A 26961-nucleotide genomic window follows, 5' to 3' on the forward strand; every position below is an offset into this window, starting at 1 on the left:
AAAAGAAAATCTGTCAATTTTAAGCTGCAAAAACCACATAAGTTCTAATAAATTCTGTGACAAAATTCCACGTGCATAACACTTTTCTGTCAGTTCCAAATTTACTGTCAACAGTCAGTAGAGAACAGTGTTGTGCCAAGTCCTTACCCAGAGAACTAAGATCTTGTTCAAGAATAGAGGAGGTTCAGTGGTCAAAAAACAACCAGAAGCATCTCCTGAAATTATTAGAAGCTTTGAGACTGTCTAAGAGATGTATTTGTGAGACTGTGTAGAAATACAACGTATTTTAAATAATTTGCATTTCAAATATTTTTTTCTGATTTGTTTCAGATATATGCATCTTACATGAGAAAAAAATTCTGAGTGGATTTCCCCCTCTGTCAAGCCAACATAGTATAGCATGAGATAAAGTACAGCTGTCTGCAAAGTGTGTTTCAATATACCGTATTTTTGGGAGTATAAGACGCACCTTAGTTTTTGGGGAGGAAAATAGGGGAAAAAAAATCTGGCTACTAGGTATTCATCTGGCTAGTCCTTAGCCTTGTCAGCTTCAGCACATTAGTTCGCTCAGTGGTTTTGAGGTTGGGGCTGGTTGGAGCCAAAAAACAGCTTCTGAAGCACAGCTGATCGTTGGAGGGAGCTCCAGTGAAGCAGGCAAAGCGTGGAAGTGTAAGAGAAGGAGGAAGCTGTTTTGGGTAGTCATTTTGGGTACCGCGCATTGAGTTTTCGGCCTCCAAATATGTCACGTTTTCAGGTGGTGATCAGCAGCAATGTGCTTTGGCGATCCCCGCAGCCTTAAAGGGCTCTCAAACGGAGCGTTTGGAGGTTGAAAATGCGACGCGTGGAGCCCAAAAACACAAGCCATTGACGGTGGCAATCTCTGCAGCCAGGAAAAGGATGCGCGGAGGCCGAAAGGTGGGGGCTGGTGGGTGGGTGGGATTACATTTGGAGTATAAAACACACCCAAATTTTCAGCCTCTTTTAGGACAGAAAAAAGTGTGTCTTATACTCCGAAATATACGGTAGTCAAGACATCATACATTTATTTTATTTATTTATTTTATTTATTTGATTTGTATACCGCCCTACTCCCGAAGGACTCAGGGGTGATTGCTCCACCCCTTTTCCTAAATGTGTCATAATGTACATAAAAAAGGACAGGGTTTCTACCTTGATTTTTTTGACCTCCTTATGATAGTCCTGAGAGGAAGATTTGAATTATTTTCTACCTGTATTCAGCAAAAGCTAAACCTTGACATTACTGTAAAAAGTACAGGGAGTCCTCGAGTTACAACAATTCATTAGTGATCGTTTAAAGTTATAGTGGCACTGAAAAATGTGACTTATGACCATTTTTCACACTTACAACCAGTGGTGGGTTGCCCCCGGTTCGCACCGGTTCTATAGAACTGGTAGTAAAACTGGCGGGAGCTTCCACCCAGTGACCCCAACGTCATCAGAATGCTTCTGCGCATGCGCAGAAGAGCATGCGGCCCCATTGCAACATCCCCGTGGTCACATGATCAAAATTCAGACGCTTGGCAACTGACTCATATTTATGACGGTTGCAGTGTCCCAGTGTTTTGTTTGTTCTGACAAACAAAATCAATGGGAAAGCCAATTCACTTAACAGCCCTGTTACTAACTTAACAACTGCAATGGTTCACTTAACAACTGTGTCACTTAGGAACAGAAATGTTGGGCTCGGCTGTGGTTGTAAATTGAGTATCCAATCTGTCTAACTGATGAATCCCAATATTGATCTACTCCCACTGAAAGCTCAATAACTGGATTGTCCAGCGGGGTTCATTTATTCTGAATTCACACTTCTACTGGATGCCACAGAAAAGATGACTCAATTTTCTCTGCTCTTTGCAACCTCCAGAAACCCACAGGAATTACCACATTTGATTTCTAAGCATTCTGTTGAAAATATGGCTGCAGTTTCTTGCTGAGAACAATTTGACCATTTCAAGTAGATTGCGTGGGAAGAAATATTTTCCTCCTGAATCTATGGGGAAAAAAAATACTTAAAAGTACAATGTTCTTAATCTCTCTGAGAGTAATGACACATTATGAAGTCCCATTGGTCCCAAGGCAACTTCAGCATATTTCAAGAGGTGCAGCAGCATGAAATATGCATGCTAGCTACTTCAGACAACTCACATAGGCAGAAAATGTGGAAAAAAAAAAGAAAAACTCTCAGATAAAAATACTTAACCATACTTTTCATTCCGAAATTAATAAGGATCCCAACTTATTCTCTCTTCCCCACCTACCCTGCCAATGAATCCTCATAGAAATAGGATGAAACAAACAACACTTATCAAGAATCACACATGAACATGTCACAAATGCAGTTAAAATTGCTGTGCCTATCCTAACTGTTCTATCACTTTTCCTGGCCCTTTAACAATCTTTAATAATCAGCTCTAATAAAAGAAGGGGGGGAAGAGTGTGGATCTGGTAACCATATTAGCAATTCCACGCAACTTGTTACGTGGAACAAGATAAATTGCATGTGCTTTAAAAATGTCTTTTTGCTGCTTATAACTCATTAAAGACTTTCTTAGAGACTTTCTTATTTCATCAAGCTGGCCTGGCCTAAATCTTCTCCCCTTTTAAATGTAAATTTTAATTTGTTTTTAAATTATTGGGTATTTTAAATTTGTCTCAGCCAAATTATTTAATTTGTTTTTATTCTATTTTAAATTTTGTATTTATGTGTTTTATTCTGTGGCTGTTCACCGCCCTGAGTCCTTCGGGAGTACGGTGGTATAGAAATCCAATAAAATAAAATAAATAAATAAATTAAATAAATGTATTGACTGGTGAAGAGGACTCATCAACAGAGTAAGACATTCATTAAAGTCCATGGTGTCCTGCCAAAAATGAAGTTCCGGTACTGTGTGATGCACAGTTGGGTTATACATCTTCTTAATGAAAAACCACAGTAGATTCATCCTTTCTCGCTTTATACAATGGAGGCTGCAGTAATTAGGAGGGGGAAGATGCAAATGTGACTTTTCTGCCGAAAAGGTGTAGCCACAGTGATAGTTAGCTAACCAGTCTGAAACAAGTGAAGCAGGAATTCCATTCCATTCCTTATTATATTCTTGCTGATGCAGAAAAATGCAACTTCAAATGTTATGGATTCCCACACACATGCAAAGCTTTCCATTTAGAACGAAATAAATGAAAATGAACTAATACCTGAAGAGCTAATAAGCAGAACCTGCATTGTATGGAGATTTTCTCCTTCAGTAATGATATATTCATTAGAAAAACTGCACTATGAAGCAAAATGCTCTCAAAATCTCCAGACCGGCACTATACATGCAGGACTTTCTATCCTTAAGCTTTCTGATTAGAATTTTGGTGGTCTTGACATTGTCACTTAGCATCCTTGAGAATCAAGAAATTGGGCATCACTGGACTAGACTTGGGTCTCCCAATCCCCGGGCTCTAGATCAGCCCTGGGCCGCAGCATGCCAGCAACTGGGCCACACAAACAAGTGAAGCCCCATCCACAGGATTCAGGCAGCATGCAAGAGCCACAGTGGCGCAGTGGTTAGAGTGCAGTACTGCAGGCTACTTCTGCTGACTGCCAGTTGCCTGCAATTTGGCAGTTCGAATCTCATCAGGCTCAAGGTTGACTCAGCCTTCCATCCTTCTGAGGTTGGTAAAATGAGGACCCAGATTGTTGGGGGTAATATGCTGACTCTGTAAACCTCTTAGAGAGGGCTATAAAGCACTGTGAAGTGGTATATAAGTCTAAGTGCTATTGATAAAACCATGCTCTCTCCAGTCCACGGAAAAACCTTTCTCCATGGAACCGGTCCCTGGTGCTCAAAAGGTTGGAGGCTGCTGGGCGAGAGAATAGAATAGAGTAGAGTAGAGTAGAGTAGAGTAGAGTAGAGTAGAGTAGAGTAGAGTAGAGTAGAGTAGAGTAGAGTAGAGTAGAATAGAATAGAATAGAATAGAATAGAATAGAATAGAATAGAATAGAATAGAATAGAATAGAATAGAATTTTTTATTGGCCAAGTGTGATTGGGCACAAAAATAATTTGTCTTGGTGCATATGCTCTCGGTGTACATAAAAGAAAGAAAAGATACATTCATCAAGAATCATAGAGCACTCCATGAAGAAGTATCAACATTTTGATAAATTTATGCCAAGAGCCCATTATTTCATAATCTTATACTAAATTATGATTTTTCAACGAAGCTGTATTATCAAATACAGGAAAAAAGGTAAAGTACAGGTGATCCTCGACGTACTACCACATTTGAGCCCAACCTTTCTGTTGCTAAGTGAGACATGGGTTAAGTGAATTTTGCCCCAATTTACGACCTTTCTTGCCACCGTTGTTAAGTCAATCGCTGCAGTTGTTAAACTAGTAACATGATTGTTAAGCAAATCTGGATTGCCCGTTGACTTTTGCTTGTCAGAAGGCGGCAAAAGGGGATCACATGACCTCGAGACACAGCAACCGTCATAAATATGAGTCAGTAGTCGAGGGTGTCCGAATTTTGATCATGTGACCATGGGGATGCTGCAACGGTTGTAAGTGAGAAAAACAGTCATAACTCATTTCTTTCAGAGCTGTTGTAACTTTGAATGCTCACTAAATGAACTGTTGTAAGGTGAGGATTACCTGCATATGACTGAAGTACAGGTACAAAAAAGCAGCAATCTGCAGCCTGTAAGAATAGCTTGCCCTCACATGTACCCCAACTGGCTCCTACAGACAATCTGTTATTCTCTTCATTCTTCCCATTCCATTGCTTCAGCCATGTTCCTTATCATTTTCCCCTTCCCACCTTATACAGTATGAATTTAAGAGAAGATTGGGCAGCTATTTCTCCAGAATGGTATAGGGCAGGGGTGCCAAACTCAATTTCATTGAGGGATGCATCAAGGTTGTGTTTGACTTCGGAGAGCCAGGGTGGGTGTTGCCAGCTCAACGTCACTCGTGTCGGGGGCGCCGGTGGCGGCCCGAGAGCTCTGCCAGCAAAATTGGGCTCCTAAGCTCCATTTTTCGCTGTGACGGCTTCCTGCAACCCTTTGCCAGCAAAAATGGATCTCGGGATGGCCACCCTCATGAACTCTCGACAGTGTCCTGCAACATTCCACCAGCAAAAATGGAGGAGGGTGGCCCTCCCGAGCTCCATTTTCGCTGACAGAGACACCACAGGCTGGTCCTTTGCTGTGTCCAGGGCGGCCCTGTAGGCTGGAACTGGCTCCTGGGCCTTGAGTTTGACATCCCTGGTATAGGGTCTCCTGTTTGAGAAGTGGGTTGGACTAGAAAACCTCTAAGGTCCTTCCCAACTCTATTATTCTGTACCAATTTCTGAGCTTCCATTAATTTTCTTTCTAATATTTGTCCCAACCCTCTATACTCCTCTACCTATGCATGTTGGGCATCTGTCTCCATGCAGGTCTGGAAAGAGAAATGGAAAGTTTGTTTGTGTGTGTGTGTGAGAGAGAAAGAGAGCATGAGAGATAGGGATAGATGTATACACACTTATGGCAGTGTGTAATATGGAGTACATGCATATAAATGTTTAGGCAAACAAATACTCAATAATTTCACTTGTTTTGGACATTGTCCCACCTGCTTTGAGAATGTGGGATCAAACGAAGAAACTGACCAAAGATATATCTAGCCAATATGTTGTGGCCCGCCAGCGGTCTGCACAGATTGTTGCTGATCCCGACAACGAGGAGGCTGGTGTGGTACTGCACCAGCAGCCTGTGCAGCCTGTGCTCAAATTGGACAGCGAGGAGGCTGAAGAAGATGTGGTGCCAGAGGCAGGGATTCAGTCAGGGCCTTCAGAACTTCCAGAGGCCCCTTTAAGTGAAGAGGATGAAGAGGAGGAGCTTCTTCTCAATGCACGGGCACGCAGAGCTGCCAAAAGGCAGGACTGGTTCCTCAGGAGGAGGTCTCCCCGAGAGTAAGGCTTGGGGCTAATTGGCCACTCCCTTAGACTATTTATTTATTAATTTTATTATTCATATTTCTATGCCGCCCACTCTCCGAGGACTCTCATATTTAAGAAAGTATGTAGCTTGTAACAAGCTGCAGGAAACAACTTTAGTTCGCTAATCATCGCGTTGGGATGTCTCTGCAACCTTGCTTCTGGGCTTTCTGCCAACTCCAGTAAGACTCTGAATATCTTATCTGTGGAATTCTGGCAGGCTGTTAAGAATGCTTTGTTAACAGCCGGCATTTGCTAAAACTGCGTTATTTGAGTAAACTAAGTTTTGTTCAGAGTTTGTGTATGCTGTGTTCTTTGGGATCCATAGCTGGGGCAGAACACAATAGATATATCTAGACGAAAAATATATCTAGCCAACAGAAGAGAGCATTTATAGCTCAGGATTGAACTGTATGGCCCTTAATGCTCTCTGAGCTTGATTGTTTTCTTGCAGACATTAACTCTCTGTTGCATGGAAATTCTCTCTAGGAGCCATCTCTTCATCACCATAGGAAAGAAGCTTCCTAGATTTGAAGCAGTTGGAAACAGCAGAGAAAGACTAGTTTGCTAGGAGAGCAGGTGGGCAGGCAGGTGCCACAGGAAGATGTTACAGAGCAACAGGGGTTGGCAGGTGCTACAGATAGGTAAAAAATCAGCAGGAGTGGGACTGACTTGTGACCACATTGATTTTATGGAAAGCTGGCAGGGAGAGTCACAAATGATGATCGTATGTCCGCCAGATTCTGTAACCATCGCAACTGTAAGTGCATAAATCACATGATCATGGGAACCTTGTGACAGTCACAACTTTGCAAACTGGTCATAAGTCCTCCTTGTTTTGTGCCATTATAACTATGAATGAATGGTCAAAACCCGAGGACTACTTGTAATTTATCTGGGTATGTTTTCTTTCCGGACTACCTTATAGAACTGATCACAGGTCTCTTTGGATTCCCACATGGCAACAAAGGCAAAAAATGCATTTGCGAATTACATCTAATGCATCAAATCCAGTCTTTCCTGAGTGTATCTGGCACCACTTATGTGTCTTCATTAAGGAGCGTGATAGCTCAGTGGTTAAAGATGCTGAGTTTGTCAGCTGGACAATTGACAGCCCAGGTTAGAGACTCAGGTGCCATGCAATGGAATGAGCTCCTGTTCTTGCTTCAGCTCCTGCCCACCTAGCAGTTTGAAAGCATGGTAATGGGAGTAGATAAATAGGTACCCCTTTGGTGGGAAGGTAACAGTGTTCCGTGTGCCTCGGTGTTGGCCACATGACCAAAGAAATGTATTTGGACAATGCTGGCTCCCTCAGCTAAGAAACAGAGATGAGCATCACGCCATAGAGTCAGACATGACTGAACAGGGGAAGCACCTGGAAGATTAAAGTAGTGCAGAAGGTATCAGAAAAGCTGATTACTAGTGGTTGAGATTCTGAGCATACACCCTACTAAAAGATCCAGATGAATCCAGATGCCAGCTGTTGTTTGAGTACCATTGAAGGGGCTGATTTTATGTTTTAAAGCCTGAGACACCACATTTATAGGAATTTGTCTAGATGTTAAGATAAAAGAGAAAGACTCTTAATCAAGCTTTCACTTTTCAAGATCTTTGTCTACCTATGTCTATGCTGGTATGAGAATGCACAATTTATCAAATACACTGATCCCAGAACCATTTACCACCTGTTTTTACAATAAAAACACTGCCATTGTTTGCCTTAGCAGAAGGTTATTAAATGCTGACATTAAAAGTAATCCCAGTTCCCCAAATTATTATATATTCACAGGGCTATGAAGGGCTAAAGTACTGTATAGAGTAGGATTGCCCATACTTCAAAGAAAAAAAAAATAACATGGTTTCTAGCATGTAAATTGTATGCATTCTTTGAACTAGCTAAGCTTATCTGAAAGAGTGTCATCTTGTAACAAGAGATCTGAATGTGCTTGATTGCTATTGATTCATAAATACAAGTATCCCAATTCTCTAGCTAGCAGCTACTCTAACTTGTGAACTTCTACCCTGAAGGTTTGTGAAAAAAACTTTCATTGTTATTTTCATTATAACTTTGTCACACATCGTTTCAAAATTCTTTCCCAAGTGTCTGGGGCGGGAGGGGGGAAGAAATGAAAAGAAATTGTGCCCATGTCCTTTTACCCATAGGGAAGTTCTCAGGACAGAATCTTATAAAAGGTTTGTATAGGTCAAAACAAGTAGCTCAGGCTATGGATTCCGGTTTTGTGTTGGATCAGTCCTTGGGGATTCCCCTGACAACGTGTGATGTTTGAACTGGCCAAAACAGAAGGATGAAATGTCAGAGGATATGGCACAAACCACTGGAGTAGCACCATTACAAGCATCAGCAGAAATGTTTTGGACATAAGAGGGAATTGCTTTGTATTAGAAACGTTAGAGGAAAAAAAAATGTAACGAAAGATTGTGACTCACTGTTTTTTAGCTTCCTGCTTCTTTGCTCACAGCTGCAGACACATTTTTATATTTCTGCAAGAAACTTACCCCATCTGGTCGGCCATCTGAGGCTGTAACAATCAAAATGTAGCGATCGGTGCTTTCTCGGTCTAAAGGCTTTCCTAAGGCTAGCAGCCCGGATCTAGCGATAAAATAAATATGTATGTTACAACAAAGTATGGCTCTTAAAGAGTGACAAGCTTATTTATATGCAAGGGGCTTTGATTTGCATTACTAAACATTTCTCTTTTAGAATGGACTTTGGGGGAGGATTTTTCTGTGGCATAAGGTTGTTTTTTGAGATTTAGTAACTGCATATGATATATAGAGATATAGAGATATAGATACTGTATATAGATATAGATATTTCTCTCTCTGGGCACACTGAGAATATATCTGCTGAACAAAACTCCACATTGGCAACAGGAAAGGCATCCGGCCACTAAAACACTCTGCTACCTCCATTCAGTTGCCCAGACTCCACCCTGCAAGGGATTATCGGGTCATTAAAAAATAATGATTAGATAGATAGATAGATAGATAGATAGATAGATAGATAGATAGATAGATAGAGATAGAGATAGAGATAGAGATAGAGATAGAGATAGAGATAGAGATAGAGATAGAGATAGATATATTTGTTTTCTGAGGTTTTCGCGGGTGTTTGTATGTAGGTCTTTGGTTATTCGGGTTTTCTCCCGCGTAAAATTGGAGGTTTCTTGGCAACATTTCGACGAAGTCTCATTCGTCATCTTTAGGCTGGTGTCTTCGGCTTCGTGCTTCTAGGAGCAATGGAGCACATTGCACATTCATGGAGCACATTGCTCCTAGAAGCACGAAGCCGAAGACACCAGCCTGAAGATGATGAATGAGACTTCGTCGAAACGTTGCCAAGAAACCTCCAATTTTACGCGGGAGAAAACCCGAATAACAAAAGACCTACATATATATATATATATATTTCTTACTTCTTCTTAGGGTTTATGTGTGTTTTTCTTCTAGCCAGATTTTGGTTACGTAGGGAAAACCTGACTAGAAGAAAAACATATATATATATATATATATATATATATATATATATATATATATATATATGTGTGTGTGTGTGTGTGTGTGTGTGTGTGTGTGTGTGTGTGTGTGTGTGTGTGTAAAATCTGTGTCTGTGTGTACACACACACACACAGAGTTTAGGATTTGAAGATTTTGCAATATATGGTTATACTAGTAGTCCCAGCATGAACACAATCCTGTTGCTCTCATGCCCCTAAAAATCAGATTATTTCAATGCAATTGTGATAAAATGACAGATCCAGATTTGGACCCTGGTACAGAGGTGCTCTTGTTGGGAGTGTTGCCTACAAATAACAGCTGTGTGATCTTTTTTTTCCTGCACAAGGGCTTCTTCATTATTGTGCTCTTGCTGTAGAAACCTCTACCTTTGACAATGTGTCAGGCTATTTAAGCAGTAGTTCTTCCCCCTGGATTTTGCCTCCATTTGCTCTAAGGGCAGTTAGGTTTTAGTTCATTCTAGTGTTTATTTTTGTGAATTCCGACGGAAGACCTGGATGACAAGGGGCATATCTTAAATAAATAATACTACTGTATATGCTCTAGTTCTCTTCTGTTCTCCCAGACTTCTCCTTTTCTCACCAAGTACTTTTACCCCATAAGAATAAATAAACAAACAGGAATAAATAAATAAGTTGAAGTAGAGTTAAGAATTTATGGATATCACTGTGTTTGAAACTGAATTTCTCCTACTAGGTTTGTTTAAAACAGGTGCAAGAAATTCAGTTTACAAGTATATCTCTAGGTGTTGCTGAAATACAATTTCCAACATTTTCAGCCAATGTAGGTACAGTAGTATTTTGGTACTCATCATGAATTGGTTCTCAGAGGTGTGATGAGTACTATGTGTACCAAATAAATTTTTCACATAAGAAATAATGTAGTGAGTGTTCTATCCCCGTCCCCCCCCACACACAAACAGCCAGCCGGGCGTTAAAGAATTACTTGGCACACACAAGGTTTGTTATCAGGAACTTGGCAGCAATACGATAACCGTCTGCCAAGTGCTTTACTTCAAGAAGAGGGAGTTTTCCTCCACCAGATAAACACCAACAAATACACACAGTTTTCAAAAACAGTCCAGCTCAAACAGAAACCTTCAGCAGATTCAGGCGTTGTACAAAGTGACTAGCCAGAAGTTAGCTTTGTCCATCACAGAGTCTAAATGGCCACCACACTCTCTTATATAGCCTGTGGGGTATGGTCCAGTGACTCAGCTTAATCCCTGGCACGCCTCCTTATCTGCTGCAAACGTTTATCTCGCCTTCATTGGCGTGGATCCAGGAATGACGTATCACCGTCATTGCTGTCATCGGAGACACCTGGCTCCTGGCCAATCTCCTCTCCCTTGGCAGACGCCTGAGGCATAGCCAGAGAGGAGGGGCCTGGAGAGGGAGGCCTGGCCGGCTCCTCTCCTTCATGTTCGGAGCCTTCTCCCTCCGATAAAATGGGCTCGGGGGTCGGAGCCACAACACTGAGTCACGAGGCAACAAGCAAGTACCAAACAAGCGATGAGTACAGAGACAAATTTTTCACTTCAAAATGCATTGAGTACCAAATTCAATGAGTTTCAAAATAGTTGAATACCATGGTACCACTGTAATGGAAAGAGTTGCCGAGAGCTTTGTTCAATAATGCCTGGAATCTTGAGATTCCCTGCCCCTTATTTGAAGTATGGAATGGAACATTAATAAAGAAAAATGGTTCATGTTGTACTGAATTAAAAATTGAGATGAGGTACAGTAGTGGCCAAAATTGTGGAAACCTTTTTTTGGAAAAGTGTATTTTCTAAAACTAGCTAATAACCCTAATTAGCGCTAGCTAAGTTAATTTAATCAAGAATGTAATGCAATAATTTTTATGAAGGATTTGCTATTAGAATAACAGTTACGGTATAAAGAAGAAAAGTGAAACACATAGAAAAAATGAGATATACAAAAATGATCACGTCAGTTAATAGTTGGGTCACCTTTAGCATGAATTACGGCCTTACAACATCTTCCTATGGTGTGACCCAAGTCTTTTAGTTCTGCAGCTGTTATAACGTGAAACCAAGATTGAAGGATTGCTTCTATTAACTGGGTTTTATTGCTGGGTCACTTCTGACTTAACAAGTTTCTTTAGTCGGCTCCATAGATTTTTAATTGGGTTAAGGTCTGGGCTATTCCCAGGCCATTCCAGCAGTGGAGTATGATTATCTTAAAACTCCAAAAAAAAAGTAGTGTTATTAGCCATCAAGCTTCAAAAATACACTTTTCCCAAAAGTTTTCCACAATTTTGGCCACTACTGTAGAGCAGGGGTGTCAAACTCAAGGCTCATGGGCAGGATCTGGCCTGTAGGATGCTTAGATCTGGCCCGTGAGGCTGTCCTGGAAACAGCAAAGGACTGGTCCACGGTGCCTTTGCCAGCAAAATTGGAATTTAGGAGGGCCGCATGTGGAGGAGGCTGTTGCAGCTGGAAATGAAACTCGGGAACCCATTGGCAGAGCGCTCGGGCCACCACAGGTGCCCCCGACATGAGTGATGTTGAGCAGGCCATGCCCATTCCAGCTACACCCTCCACAGCCCGCTGAGGTGAAACAGAACCCTGATGTGGCCCTCCAGGAAATCGAGTTTGACACCCCTGAGGTAGAGAGTAGAGAAGATATTCTTAGCAGAGATAGGCCGACAAAGTGGCAAGAAGACAACCTGGCTTAATTTCAATACAAGATGAAGGCATGCACAACAGACCACAATTCACCTGAGTATAAGGGGGTGAATGGGAGAGAGTGGGGATAAAGCATAGTTCTGTGGAGTTGATTTCTTGGTTTGATATACATGGTGGTGCTGACAGATAAATACCCAAGAGACTGAGGTGGGGGGAGGAACCCTTGTTTGGTCTCAGAGCTACTTCTACATTTATTTATGCCAAATGATCAGGACATTATATTGTTCCAGTTATCCCAGAAAACAAAACAAAACAGTAGCTGTAAGCATCAAAAAAGTAAACATAATAGTGGCTTCCAGGGGAGGCAGGTGTTTATCCGAAAATGTAGTTGCTACTTTGTTCATAAGCAGAATTTATCTGCCTAACATCAATTGAAGAGGAAGAGAAGTAGGGAACAAAATCTAGTAAATAAGCATCAAATAAACAGAGAAAGAAAATAAAACAGAAAAAAGATGCAATAATAAATACTGAATTTTATTATTAAATTTATAACGTTTTCCTCAATACAATAGAAGAGAATCCCTGCCCCAAATTAATATGATTAAAATCAAATTCAACCATTAAGAAGAAATTGAATGGAGTAACAATGTATAATGTACAAGGTGGATGGGATATTTGGAAATTGACTTCCATGCAGACTTCTAGACAGCTATAATAAAAAGAAAATTAAGATTGTCTAAGGAATTAATAGATGTGTGTTTGTGTAATGTGGAGCAGTCAGACAGTGGAAGCCTAAGAAAATAAACATTTTGAATAATTTAAAGGAAACTTCTTCGACCGAAGAACTCTAAAGATGATAAAATCATTATATGTAAGTTACTACTCCCATACTAACTTGTTTATAAATTTGTAGTATTTGATGAACTGCCATTCCTGTAAAGTCAACTGAATTAAGTCTATCACATTAAAATCAACCAGAAATCTAATTTTCAGTTGTATACTTGAGGCACCATACATATGGCCACATGCATGAGAATAATCCCTAGTGAATTCAATTGAACTTCTGAATAATAATGCATTTGGCTGAATTACAATACCACAGTTAATTTATAAAAGAACTAACTGAGAAGATTTTTGGCAGACCAAGTATTACATTTAGTTCCCTGCTGTTGAAATGAAAATGCTGAGAAGAATTTCTTTATGTCTCTTGTTATAGCATAGGAGTATAATTCAACTGAGCCAGTGAAGAATTAGAATAGGATAAATTGAGTATTTGTTCATACAGAAGTTCTTGTATTTGTGAGCATGTTATAGAGAAGAATAATATGGGAATGACATTTTTATGTCATTTTTATTTGTTCAAATGTTCGACTTTTATCCTGATCCTTTCCAAGCTAAAAAATAGTATTCACAAATAACTGGGTGAAGTATGTGTGTGCTTTGGCAGAACAAAGGAGCTCAAATCCTTGAAGAGCAAAATGCAGGAAATAATAGGCTACATTAACATTATAGGACTACAGACTGAACACTTGACTAGTCACAACTGAGAATGTAAGGGCCTTTCTCCACTTGCATGGTAACAATATTTAAAGATCCTCTGATATGTTCCATTATGTTGCTTCCATCTTGTCCCCAACCTTTGAGTGAGGTTGCCATAAGTTACAGTTAGCTGCACTGCTGTTAACATAGCATTTTGCCCATAATAAAAAAAAAATAATGTTCAGCCTTCCGAGATTTAGAGCATTTTCTAAGCTTGCTGGTAGTGGTAGTCAGAGGACCTATTGATAGAGAGCTATGGATGATATTTCAAGCTAGGGCAGATATGCTCTATCTATCTGACACCTGAACAGTAATGGCTAACCTTTTTGCCATCACGTGTCAGGAAGGGGGGGCAGGGGAGGTTTGTGCGCATGCGTGCCTGCACCCATAATTCTATGCGCCCCACCCCACGCATGTGCGTGCAACCCCCCTTCTCCCCGGTCCTGGCACGCGATGGCTTGGTAGGCCCATTTTTCTTTCTCACCTGGCTTCAGATCCTCTCTATGCATCTGGGGAGGTCAAAAACAGCCTTCTCCACCCCCTCAGAGCCCTGGCCTCTGAGGGGGTGGGGAAGGCTGTTTTCGCCCTCCCCAGATGCATAGAGAGGATCTGGAGCCTGGTGAGAAAGAAAAACAGGCCTTCCCCACCACCCCCAGGCCCTCTGGAGGCAGGAAACAGCCTGCTTCCCTACTTCTGGTGGGCCTAGAAGGCCTGAAAATCAGCTGGCCGGCGCATGCATGCACGCTAGAGCTGAGCTGGCATGCCAGGCGAAATGGCTTGGCGTGCCACCTGTGGCACGCGTGCCATAGGTTCGCCATCATGGCCCCTGAAGATTCTTCACTTCTGCCATTCTTTATTTCATCATCCTCACTAAGAGCAAGGAAGCAGGCTTGGAGTTCTTGGAAAGAGTTAACTTTTCTAAGAATATGTGGTAGAGAAAGAGCCAGGGCCGGTCACCTTGGCCAAAAAGTTGATTTCTGACCATCACTTGAAGGCCATGTAGAAATCCAGAAAAGGGGTGGAATTTATTCAGTAGCCTGGAAAGGATAATGTAGAGCTTGCACAAATTAATAAATATACAAGAGTTCTAGTAATGTCAAGCAGATGCCTTCGTTACCCTTGCAATTCAACAAATGTTATTTGGAACTCTAAATATTTGTCTCACTGCAATCGAAAATTAGGGTTATCAAAACCATGTTGTAAAAGTATGGATGACTACTTGGATAATAGCGAAGAGTTTGAATTCTCTATATCCGTGTAATAAGTTACTTGATAGCAGTCAAAATCTAGAAGCCATACTGTAAATCCCTATTACTCTCTTTTCTTCCTAGCACAAAATAAATGTCAGATGTCACGGTTAAATATCAAGCCTCTTCCTATGACACTTTCTATGTTGGTGGATTCTTTTTGCAAGCTAGTAACTATCAGAAGAGGGGAGGTCAGGAAAGTCAGAGGAGTCATCCAACTGTATGAAAAAAAGAGCACAACACACAACAGCACTGCTTTTCATCACCAAGGAAGAATGGAACCCACAAAGAAGACAGGGATTGGCAGTAAGGGCCACATTCTTTTCTGTTAGTATACTTTCTATCATTTGGTGGATGGTGGGATTGCACTTTAACCGAATCATGAGCAAAGAAAAACCAAGTTTTTCCTGCTATTTCTTACAAACCTTCTGGCTCTGACTGAAATCCAAGATTCTTATGTGGCTGTAAAACTGTGTATGCTGCAAAAGAGGTGTGAAAGATGTGAACTTTGAGATAATGGGATGATGGCTCTGAGTTGGTGTTGGGATAACCTGTGGTTCACTGCATTATGAGTTCAGTCAATGTCTTGCTGGGTTCCTGACCTCCCAAGGCATGAATTGTCCTCTTTTCTATTGACAGAGTATCCATTTTGATAGAACATTCTGTTGATGCTCCTGAGAAATTCTGAAAGCAAGCCACCCTGCCAGCATAGCAGACAGAGTGGTCTCTATGCTGCATTTTCAGATCATTTTCCTACTTTTTGTTTTGTCTGAACAGTAACACACACACACACACAGAGAGAGAGAGAGAGGGAGAGGGAGAGGGAGAGACAGACAGAGAGAGGGAGAGACAGACAGAGAGAGGGAGAGACAGACAAACAGACAAAGACAGAGACAGAGACAGAGACAGAGACAGAGACAGAGACAGAGACAGAGACAAAACAAATGCTGTACTGGGAATATAACAAAACAGTGTTTCAAGGGAAGTAAATTTCTTTGTTAACTTCTGCTGATGTTGGGAATCAGAATGGTTATAGGCAGCTTTGTTGCACTGTGAGTCAGCTAAACACTTATCCAGACATACTGGATAAATTCAGGACACAGAATGGCTACAGACACATACACACACGCGCGAAAGAGATTTCAATTTTTTTGCACTACATATGAGATGGAGTTGTGCTTTCCCATTTTACTAAACCCTGTCTGTAGAAAACCTTTAAAAAATTACACAAATAGAGTAGCTACACCTGATTTTCTAAGAGTCATCCTAAATTTCCATCAGGTTTGCCCTTTCTAAAATGGAAGTGTGAATCAGTGCTGAATCTTTCCATAAGAAGCCTTGTTAAAGTGTAGAACTATGAATTTTAGCCAAAGTTGATTAGGTCAGCTTCATTTCAATAATCTTCAAGAAACAGCTCTAATATTCATCACTTCTTGTATTCCTTACTTTCAATGAGATTTGGTTCTAAACATACATTCCAGTCCATAATAGTGCATTTCAATCTAATGCAAAATTAGATGTTGTATATGACTTCCAAAATTATAACCATGACAGTTCTTAAATGTCCAATTACATTCCACAAGAATTAAAATTTTCAGTCTTTGATATGTTGTTCCCTAAGCAGAAAGTAAATCACCTAAAGAAAGCTGGTTCTGCATTAACAAAATTACAATTTTGCAATTACAATTTAAAAGAAATTACCACATCATCCTCAGATTTAGTCTTTATCCTGCTTTCGCAGTACTCAAGTATTGAAGAACTAGTCATTTTTTTGTTTTAGTACAAGTGTTGAGTTCTGCAAACACAATCATTAAGCTTCAAATTTACTTTTTTTTAAAAAAAAAATACAGCTTTCCTTCCTTCCTAATATTCAGACAAGTAATAGCTTCGCAAATGACAGATTCTAAAAAAAAAAAAAAAAGGATTTTTCACTCTTTCTAGTACATGCAAAAAGTACAAACCTTTCAGTTTTCTATGGCTTTTCATTAATGTGGCATTAATTTAGGAGGAAAGCTAAAAGCTTCCTCCGTGGTAATGTCTGGAATATCTGGGGTTGAATTAAAACAATAGTCCCAAAAGGTCTTTCTTATTAAAGCACATTTCATTTTTAAGACTAGAATTAGCAAGTTTTTTTTTTTTAAGTCACTGTCATTAGCAGAAAACCTGGCAAATCTAAAGGCTTCTAATTAATCCCAGGTTGTTTCAATAATGGAAGTTTCCATCTCAGTAGGTTTTTACCCAATCAAACATTTATAATAAATAAATGGTCTCAGATGTACAATTTTAAAGTTTAGCACCATTTACAAGGCTGCTATTAAATATTAGAGAGAGCTCAGCTTCAAACAGCTGAATACTTATGATTGGAAATTTATTTGCACACAATCTGCTGTTTAAATTGGTCTGAGAAGTTAGAAGTATGTGCTGTAATCCTACAATTACATAGATGGAAGTGAGTCCCAATGGTACGTTCTTTTGCGAATCTGAATAAGCTTGCACGGAAAACAGAGATGAAAATAGATGTGTTTTGAAGCCTATCATAAAGATATGTCATTGATTCAAAGAGTTTGCAAGTCTGTCAACCGTCTAGCTATATATTACTACATTGCAATTATTATAAGGCAAAGTAAAATTATTGTAATGTAGATTATTCTGATTTCTAGCTCTTAATTAATGTCTGGGTGGGTAGACCTAACTTAGTCATGACCATGAAAATTACTTTAAATTCATAGAGGTTATTATCACTATACACATTTTCATCAGTAAACAGATATATAAGTATATTTGTACCAGGGGTGGCCTCTACTTACCTTTACTACCGGTTCGCAATGGGATCTGGGGCATGCGCAGATTGCCTATGATGACATCCGGGGCAGTGGGCGGAGCCTCCTGCCAGTTTTACTACCGGTTCTTGTAAACCGGTCCGAATCGGGGGCAACCCACCACTGATTTGTACATGTTGTATAGCAGATTAGAGAGCCAGTTTGGTGTAGTGGTTAATGCAGGTGTGTCAAACTTGTGTCATCACGTGACGTATCAGAACTTTTCCCCCCTTCACTAAACTGGGCATGGGTGTGGCCAGTGTGTGACGTATCTGGTTCGCGGCCCACGAGTTTGACAACTCTGGGTTAAGGCATCAGGCTAGAAAGAGGAAGACCGTGAGTTCTAGTGCTGCCTTGAGAACAAAGCCAGCTGGGTGACTTTGGGCCAGTCACTTTCTCTCAGCCCTAGCAAGGGCTGGCAAGGGCAAACCACTTCTGAAAAAAAGAAACCTTGCAAGAAAACTGCAGGATTCATCCAGGCAGTCTCCAAGAATCAGACATGATTGAATTGAAGAGAGAGAGGGGGGGAGGGAGGGAGGGAGGGAGGGAGAGAGAGAGAGGGAGAGGGAGAGGGAGAGGGAGAGGGAGAGGGAGAGGGAGAGAGAGAGAGAGAGAGAGAGAGAGAGAGAGAGAGAGAGAGAGAGAGAGAGAGAGAAGCGGATTAACTAAAATCAATTTGTTCATTCATTGCCATTCAAAAGAAAAAAAATTGACTTACGTTTCAGAAAGATTAAATACATGTTGGGGGTCTCCATTTTGTATGAGGTATTTTATAGGGTCACCTTCTCGATCAGTTGCCTTAAAAACACCAACACCAACACCAAGAAGTCGCATATTAGACTTAATTTCTTTTTATTAGTTTTTTTTTTTTTTAAAATAAAAGCTGAATAGTGATGGACAACACATTTGAAATGCTAATCAGCTCATAACAGTTTAATATTTGACAGCTTTAACTCTCAACAGGCTGATCATTATGTTGTTTATCCCCTCTGGAGAATGGCTGCATTTTGGCTGCATGAGAATATGCTGTGATAAGAATGATAATTGCCTATTGGAATTTCACAAAATTAAAATATTTGCATACTTAAGATTTAGTCAACAATGAGATTATTTTTTTTTAAAGGCCCTTTAAAAGAATATAGGCAGTATATTCTTCACATTATTCTCAGAATGATGCCGAAGGGAATATTTTTGACTGACTTTTTTAACAAACTAGTAAAATAAATGATAGCAATGTTTATTTAAATCATGCATTATTTGTATGCTTCTTAAAATATACAGTACAAAAGTCCTACAGAGCAACAGATGGTTAGAAAAAAAAATAGTGATTAGATAATACCATTAATTAAGCAAGATAATGACAAACTGTATCTGTTTAATAATAGAAAACACATTCCAGTCAAAATTAAGCATATTAAAGTACCATTGGCATGGAAATCTAATAAGTGTCAACTCTCAAATAAAATCCTCTGAATTCAATGTGACAAATAGAGGAGCACAGCTTTGAAATTACTGATTTTAGCCAGATTCTGCTTGCAGTGTTTGTAAACATAATCTAAATGTGCTTTGGTGTAACATCAGTCATACGAACAAATAACCTAAGCAAAGAACATTTTTATTCCAAATTTCCAAGCATATCATCATTAAAAGAGCCTTGGTAGTACAGTGGTCTAAGGCACCCTGTTATTAAGCTGGTTATTAAGACCAGCTGCCTGTAATTACTGCAGGTTCGAATCTCGCCAAGGCTCAAGGTTGACTCAGCCTTCCATCCTTTCTAAGGTAGATAAATTGAGGACCCAGTTGTGGGGGCAATAAGCTGACTTTGTATAAATATACAAAAGGATGAAGGCTATTGCTGAGCACATTGTAAGCCGCCCTGAGTCTCTGGAGAAGGGCGGCATATAAATCAAATTAAAAAAACAACAACACTGGATTCAAATTTTTCTTGAACATTATTCTTGATCCCATCACACTAGCCTGTCCCATCCAGTCAGAGTGGTAAGGTATGTTGCTGACCCCATCAGTTAAAGAACTTCAACTGGTTTAGGGAGGACAGTCTAGATCTAGGAAGAGAATGAAATGGGTCTACAGAAGAATCTTCCCTGGGAGGTGAGGCAGACTCCACTCTCCTCACCTTCCAAAAGAAGTTAAACATGATTCTGCAGCCTTGTGTGGTAGCCCAAAGATGCACAGTCATGGGGTTGGTTGGTGCTATGAGAGCCTTCCTTCTGCCTTTGTCAAGTAAATTCTAACAGGGTTTAAATATTCTTGCCTCCTTAATTTTTATATTTTAATTTTTTTTAACTCTAACATTTTATTTTTTTATATACTCTTTTATATTTCAATACCTTACTGTACACTGTCCAGAGTCCCTCTTTGAGGGAGATGGAGAGTTCAGAATACTGGACAGCCATTTGTCAGAAATGGCACAGGGTCTGCTGCTCGAGCAAAGGGTTGGACGAGAAGACCTCCAAGGTCCCTTCCAACTCTATTTTTCAAATAGATAGATGATAGATAGATAGCAATAGCACTTAGACTTATATACCGCTTGACAGTGCTTTATAGCCCTCTCTAAGCGGTTTACAGAGTCAGCATATCTCCCCCAACAATTTGGGTCCTCATTTTACCGACCTCGGAAGGATGGAAGGCTGAGTCAACCTTGAGCCTGGTGAGATTCAAACTGCGAAATTGCAGGCAGCAGGCAATCAGCAGAAGTAGCCTGCAGTACTGCATTCTAACCACTGCGCCACCGCGGCTCATAAAAAGATAGATAGATAGATAGATAGATAGATAGATAGATAGATAGATAGACAGACAGACAGACAGACAGACAGACAGACAGACAGACAGACAGACAGACAGACAGATAGATAGATAGAACAAACAGAAGCCTTAGTTTAATGGGACAACAAACAGATTGGTTGGCATGGAAAGTTGACTTCTTTTTATTTTGCTAAAGAATGGGAAAAAAATACTCACTGAAGTTTCTGAATCCCTCACCCATAACTAAACTATTATTAATCAGTCAGTCTTTGAGGTTTGCCAGATAAGCTTGAACTCTGCCTTCTATCCCTGTTCTTCCTTGGCTGTATCTGGGTTGCTTTGAAATAAGTCACTTGCTCTTAGTAAATCTTGCCTAATAATGGCAAATATTGGGGATTATTATTATGTTAGGGAAGCTTTAGCATATGAATCTGTGTGGTTGAACTGCAGGACGCAAGACTGTCAAGTTTCATCATGAGTGGTCTCTGGAGCCCCCAAATTATGCAGTTAAAATGTGAGTGTTGCTTGATTGAAGGAATCCATAAAGTCAAAAAAATAGAAAGAAAGAAAAATTATCAGACTGAATTTACTGATTCTATCCTTCTGGCTATATCATTATCTCCTGCCTCCTAAGCATGATTGCCAGCAGTTGTCCTGATCAAGCTACATAGCCTCCGACAGAGCTAACAAACCCAGAGGAACAGAAGTAACACAGGTGAACCCCTTCCAATCCATTTAGTTTCATGTTAAAATACTTCCAGCATTGGAAATTATTTCCAGAAGGTTGCTTCAAAAAGTACAGATGCAGGAAGAGGCCATAAATGGTTTGAAACCCTGAGGAGATGGGGGTTCTTTTTTCTGCCAGGAAATCTATTACTGAAACTAAACCAAGTGCATAGAATTGGCCCCTGCAGGTTGCCTGCTGCAATATAAGCACAACATTTGTTGGGATTCTGTACTTTTCTGAGGTAAAATTCCAACTGCCCTGACTTTCTGTTTTTAGGCATGACAAGGCTGTAATGAAAAAACATGATTTTGTTAAAAGCACTAGGCCTCTGGGCATGAAAATGGTGGCATGGGCTAAAATTATCATATATACTGCATTGGAAATGTTGGGCCTCCTGAGCTAGAAGCCCTAATGCAGAGTTCTCCAATGTTTCCAACTTTGTGAGCCGGGGGGGGGGGGGAGAGAGAAGGGGGGATGGTTCTGTGTGAGCAGCTGGTAAATGCGCACATGTACAGCTCTACTTGTGTGAGCAACACACGCACATACCTGCCTCTCACTTAAATTGAGCATGTGCATGTGGCTCACTGCTGCTCACGCAAGTGAGGTTGTGCACACGGGTTTGCTGACCATTTTTGTGTCCTGGTTGAATCCCCCTCATGGTCCACTAGTGGGCCATAGTCCATAGGTGCCCTAATGAATGAAATGTTAATTTTCTTGGCATATTTTTCTTTCTTTTCAGTGTAATTAGTGTTCTTTTGTGTAATAATTGTTAAAAGCAGAACATTCCCCCCCCCTTTAATTCTGAAACGTTCAAGTTAGTTTTGGGAACAGCATGAGGACAACTGTCATATTTGCTGTTCTAAGAACTTAAAATGAAATAATTATCCTATGCTGGGTCAAGACATTGATCAATATAAGCTGACTAGTGCAGCTTTATTATGTACGAAATACAATGTCTTCTGCCCTTTTTAGAAATAGCAGAAATGTAACCTTGAAGCTTACATGCAAAGCACACCTTCTACTACTGCACATAAAGGGATGAAAAAATGCAGAACATGACCCATTATCTATAGAGATATCTCACTGGTTTCAATAGTTTTCCATAATGATCCAAAAGATCTCTATGATATGATGGATGGGTGTTATTACAGATACTGCAAAACAGCAGTTTTGGATTCCAGAAATCTTGCAAGAGTCCCTCAATAAGATTTGCAGTGATGAATGTGTTTTCCTTGAAAAGGTAAGTGATCCATAGAATTCTATCACATGAAATCAAAGATAAGAGAATACTGGATGCCGTGTTATGGAGTGCTTGCTATTTCATCGGAGCAAAATTAAACTCTTAGGTGCTTATTCATCTCATCAGTGTCAGACAGGCTATGTAGCAATATGCATGGATTATTTTATAAACCAATTGGGGAAAGTGTTGAATTTCTGAGAGTTTGACAATCTATACTGCAAAAGTTGCCTGAGAAAAATTGGAAGTAATTTACAAACAATTCAACTCATACGCATAAACAGAAAGAGCTTTGTAAATGCTTACATTGAAGCATTCTGTACCTGCAAATTTAGCAAAATGGCACCAATTCGCATGGCTTCACTGAGTTCAAGACTGTACATCTGTTGAGGGAAGCGAGGTGGACTTTGATTGTTAGGAGGAAGTACCTCAATGTAAACTGTAGTGATGGAACTCCTGAAATGACAAACAGAATTCAGTCAAAATCAAATTATAACACTTTCCCTCTATCAAACTCTAAATGTTATAACACGTTAAGCATTCAGGGTGTCTAAACAAAGTGAACAGTCCCAATCCAGCAGCTTCTAATTTGTGTGGTAGTTCTGATAAATAGGTAAAGCTGTTCCCATTCCCATTAAAACGGAGAAGAGCCCTATCTGCACTGAAGGGCCTTAAGAAAATTTTAATTTCCTACCAAGCTTTAAGCTGTAAGTAATAATATGAAAACTATCTCAGTGAGGATTAAAATAATTTGCAGTATGTTCTTAATGATCATAACACTTTCTCAAAAATAAGCCTCTAGAGGTGGTGGGAGGATGCTCAAATAAACATATTTATGAACTCAGTCCTTTGATTAGAACACTTTGATGGAAATATATTTACTTTTATTTTTTAAAAATCAAAACAAGGTAACAAATATTATACTGATTTTTGAAAACTGCTATTAAAAATTGCATCAACAAAAAAAGATTTTTTTAAAAAATCAACTTTCTAATTCAGGCACCAGGAAAAAAGTCTAAGGGTTGTACATACTACAGGACTTTTTGCAACTAATTGGGACTCAGTTGTGAATGAACCTAATTCATAGCTGTTGCAATAAAAGAGGTTTTTGGGACTACTCGTGTGTTTTAATGACTCAGGAAGCCTAGGTCACAACAGTTTGGACTTCCAAGGGTTGCTTACATTTCTTTTATTTTGTTGCATTTTCCTTTTACTTTTATCGGATCTTTCACAGGATAAAGAAACTGAGAATGTTCAGAACTGAAGACGTCTAAATTCTTTCCTCAATGTAAAGACGCCTTTACATGCTTTTGGAAATATGACCAATTCCTTTTTTTAAAATATTTTTTAAAAAATATTTTTGCCAAAAAGAAAGTAGGGTTGCAGAGGAGAAAAACATAGGAAGAAAAGATACAGCTGCTTTTAAGAGTTGCAGAAAGATGTTACCCTTCATGACATTCTCCAAAATGCTTCCAGAAGACCTATTTGACTTCTAGGAGAGTCATCACATTGCCATTGTGTATTGAAAATATGTCCTATGCATTCCACTTGGATAGTGCAGCAGGGATGTGTGAGTCATATTAAATGTTAAAATAATCTGTATTTGTAATTATATATATAACCATGGTATATTTTAAGTTTTGTTCTGTGAAATATATATTGACATTCACACTTGAGGACTTCCCTCCAAGCTATAATCTGTATGCAAAACTAAACCTTTTCTGTTTAACTGCATGCTGTATATTTTTGAATCACTCATTATGTTTCTTCTCCATACTTGGTTTAAGAAAAAAAAAATATCATGCTTTTCTACTCTATGCTTCCCAGCTGTAACATGTCAGAAATTAGGAACTGAATGAGGCTGCTGGTTCCACTGCAGATTTCATTGGAACATATTTGATTCTTTGTCCAGTATTTGCATAGCTTGCAATTTGTGTTCCAAATTAAGTTAAGGGACACCATAAGAATGCATTGCCTGGGGAGAAAAAAAATTATCTTCAGCTCAGTGATCCTTTCAGTTCCAGGATAGTCGGAGATATTACCGTTAAATGATATATGGCAATTTACAGAAGCAGTTGCTATTTGTGCTTTCATTGCTTTAAATTTCTCTCTTCCTTTCTCTCCTTCTCAGTCCCTTAAGCTGACAGTCATTGATATGGGTGAAGCAAAATTAACACACTTGAATCATTGACCTTTAGGCTGACACTTAATAGGCTAAATAAACAAGAGTTGACTTTTTTTTTTTTTTTTTTAGAAACGTCAAACCATTTTTGATCCACTGAACTTACTGCATAGAGATAAGTATGCGCTGGGTATAATTTCATTTCCTTTGTGATCCAGGTTGAAATGTGCAGAAAGAAAGGTTGCAGTCCTAAATATCCTTACCTGGGAGTAAGATCCAGTAAATTCAATAGGTTTATTTTCAAGTAGGCAGAAGTATATGCTGTAAGCAACTAAAAAGCAGGAGACCGTGAGTTCAAATCCCACCTTAGCCATGAAAACCAGCTGGAGGCTTTGGACCAGTCATTTTCTGTCAGCCCATCTCACCTCCCAGGGTTATTAGGGAGAAAATAGGAGGAGGAACATGTGGTGGATATGTTCACTGCCTTGTGTTATTTGCAGGGGTGGGCTGCTGGGGGTTCGCAGGGGTTCGGGAGAACCTCTAGCTAAGATTCTGTGCAGTTCAGAGAACCCCCAAATCCCACTCCTGGCTGGCCCTGCCCACCCCTCCCCTCCCAGGTGTTCCCCCTCAGCCCGTTTTGGATGCAGGTCAGTGCAGGGCATGCGTGGAGGCCCAGGGCGGGCAAAAAATTGGCCTACTGGAAGTTCGGGAAGGCTGGAAATGGCTGATTTCACTCTCCCGGAGGCTCAAGGAAAGCCTCTGGAGGCCGGGGAGGGCAAAACCCCCCACCGTGATGCAGGAGGCTAACTAGGCCAAACCCATCCAGCAACCGGGCAGAGAACTGTTTGCTAAATTTTTTGAAGCCCATCCCTGGTTATTTGTAGAAATAATAAAGGTGGGTTGCAAATAAATAAATAAATAAATAAATAAATAAATAAATAAATAAATAAATAAATACATACATACATACATACATACATACATACATACATGCATACAACAATTGGTAAAGGAGTAGTACATGTGCTTCTTTCAAAGAAGCCATCTACTACTCCAAAAGGGCTAATATTTGGGATTACTATTCTTTTACAACAGGTCTGGGTATTTTGCAGCATGAAAGGCAGTTTCAGCTTCCACAACCTATTCTGATTGTGTTGTCAAATTTTCATAATATGGTTGCCAAAAAAGAGCAAGGAAATTTCTTACCATCTTGAGATGGAAAAATAGAAAAACTGTAGTATAAAATACAACATAGAGTTAACTTTTAAAAATGAAAACCCAAATCATAACCTAGATTGAATAGAAAATTCCATCCCGCTCCATATGTGATGTATCTTCATCTACTTCCGTAAATGGTCCCCGCTTACAGCTTTTCATCCACTTAATAAATCAGTTTCATCGCATCACATCCACTTGGTCAGGCAGAGAAGGTATGTTGTAGACCCCACCAGTTACAGAACTCTGACTGGTGGGGTCTAGAAAGAGAGTTGTGTCTGTTGTTGCCCCCACACTATGGAATATTCTGCCTCCAGAGGTAAGGTGGGCCGCCACTCTCTTGGCCTTCTGAGAAAGAATTAAAACATGGTTCAGTAGCCTTGCATCATCTTCTTGTGCCATATCCGTCATCGGATATTGGCGATCGTGTTGGTGATCCTATTTTTAACAACAGCTGCATGAAAAAGTGCTGTTGAGTTTTGTCCAAACCAGTCCCTTAAATTTTGAAACCATGACCTTCTTCTTCTGCCTGGACCTCATTTGCCTTCAATCTTTCCTTGGAGGGTTAAGTGAAGGATGCCGTATTTTTCTGGGTGCCGTATCACATGTCCCAAATATTCTAACTTTTGCTTTTTTATGGTTTTGATGAATTCGCTTGGCTTTCCCAGGCAGCTTATCACCTTCTCATTTCTGATCTTGTCAACCCAACTTATATGTAACAGCCGCCTGTAAATCCACATTTCAAGTGCTTCTAGTCTCTTCAAGTGGCTTTTTGTCACTCTCCATTCTGTAGAGCAGGACAGAGAGCCTTGCACGGGGAATCCAAAACAACATGTAGTTCAGGGATGGGTTCTACTTACCTTTACTACTGGTTCGCAATGGGAGTGTGTGTGTGCAGATCGTCAATTATGAAGTCCAGGCAGGTGGGTGGAGCCTCCTGGCCCTTTTACTATTGGTTCTATAGAACTGGACAGAACCGGGAGCAACCAACCATGATGTAGTTGTGGGGTTGGTTGGTGTCATGAGACCCCTCCTTTTGCCATTGTAAACTAATTTTTTAAACAGTGTTTAATTATGTTTGCCTCCTTAATTTTTTTTTAATAATTTTACAAATTTTAATTCTAA

The 26961-nt window shown here is 39.9% G+C and overlaps 1 protein-coding gene across 8 annotated transcripts in view; it reads right to left on the reverse strand.

Annotated features, from left to right (window-relative positions):
• Nucleotides 1-26961, reverse strand: part of PCDH15 (protocadherin related 15) — a 716117-nt gene that overhangs the window by 181258 nt on the left and 507898 nt on the right. For all 8 annotated transcript variants that reach the window (XM_087871772.1, XM_060682279.2, XM_060682278.2 and 5 more), the window contains 3 exons: nucleotides 22823-22955; nucleotides 18491-18570; nucleotides 8501-8594 (listed from right to left, as the gene is read on the reverse strand). In XM_087871772.1, coding sequence (XP_087727898.1) covers nucleotides 8501-8594; nucleotides 18491-18570; nucleotides 22823-22955 — 307 coding nt within the window. The remainder of the gene's footprint in view (nucleotides 1-8500; nucleotides 8595-18490; nucleotides 18571-22822; nucleotides 22956-26961) is intronic.

The sequence above is a fragment of the Pantherophis guttatus genome, chromosome 6 (genome assembly GCF_059756535.1).
Source record: "Pantherophis guttatus breed Tessera chromosome 6, ASM5975653v1, whole genome shotgun sequence".
NCBI classification, from domain to species: domain Eukaryota; kingdom Metazoa; phylum Chordata; class Lepidosauria; order Squamata; family Colubridae; genus Pantherophis; species Pantherophis guttatus.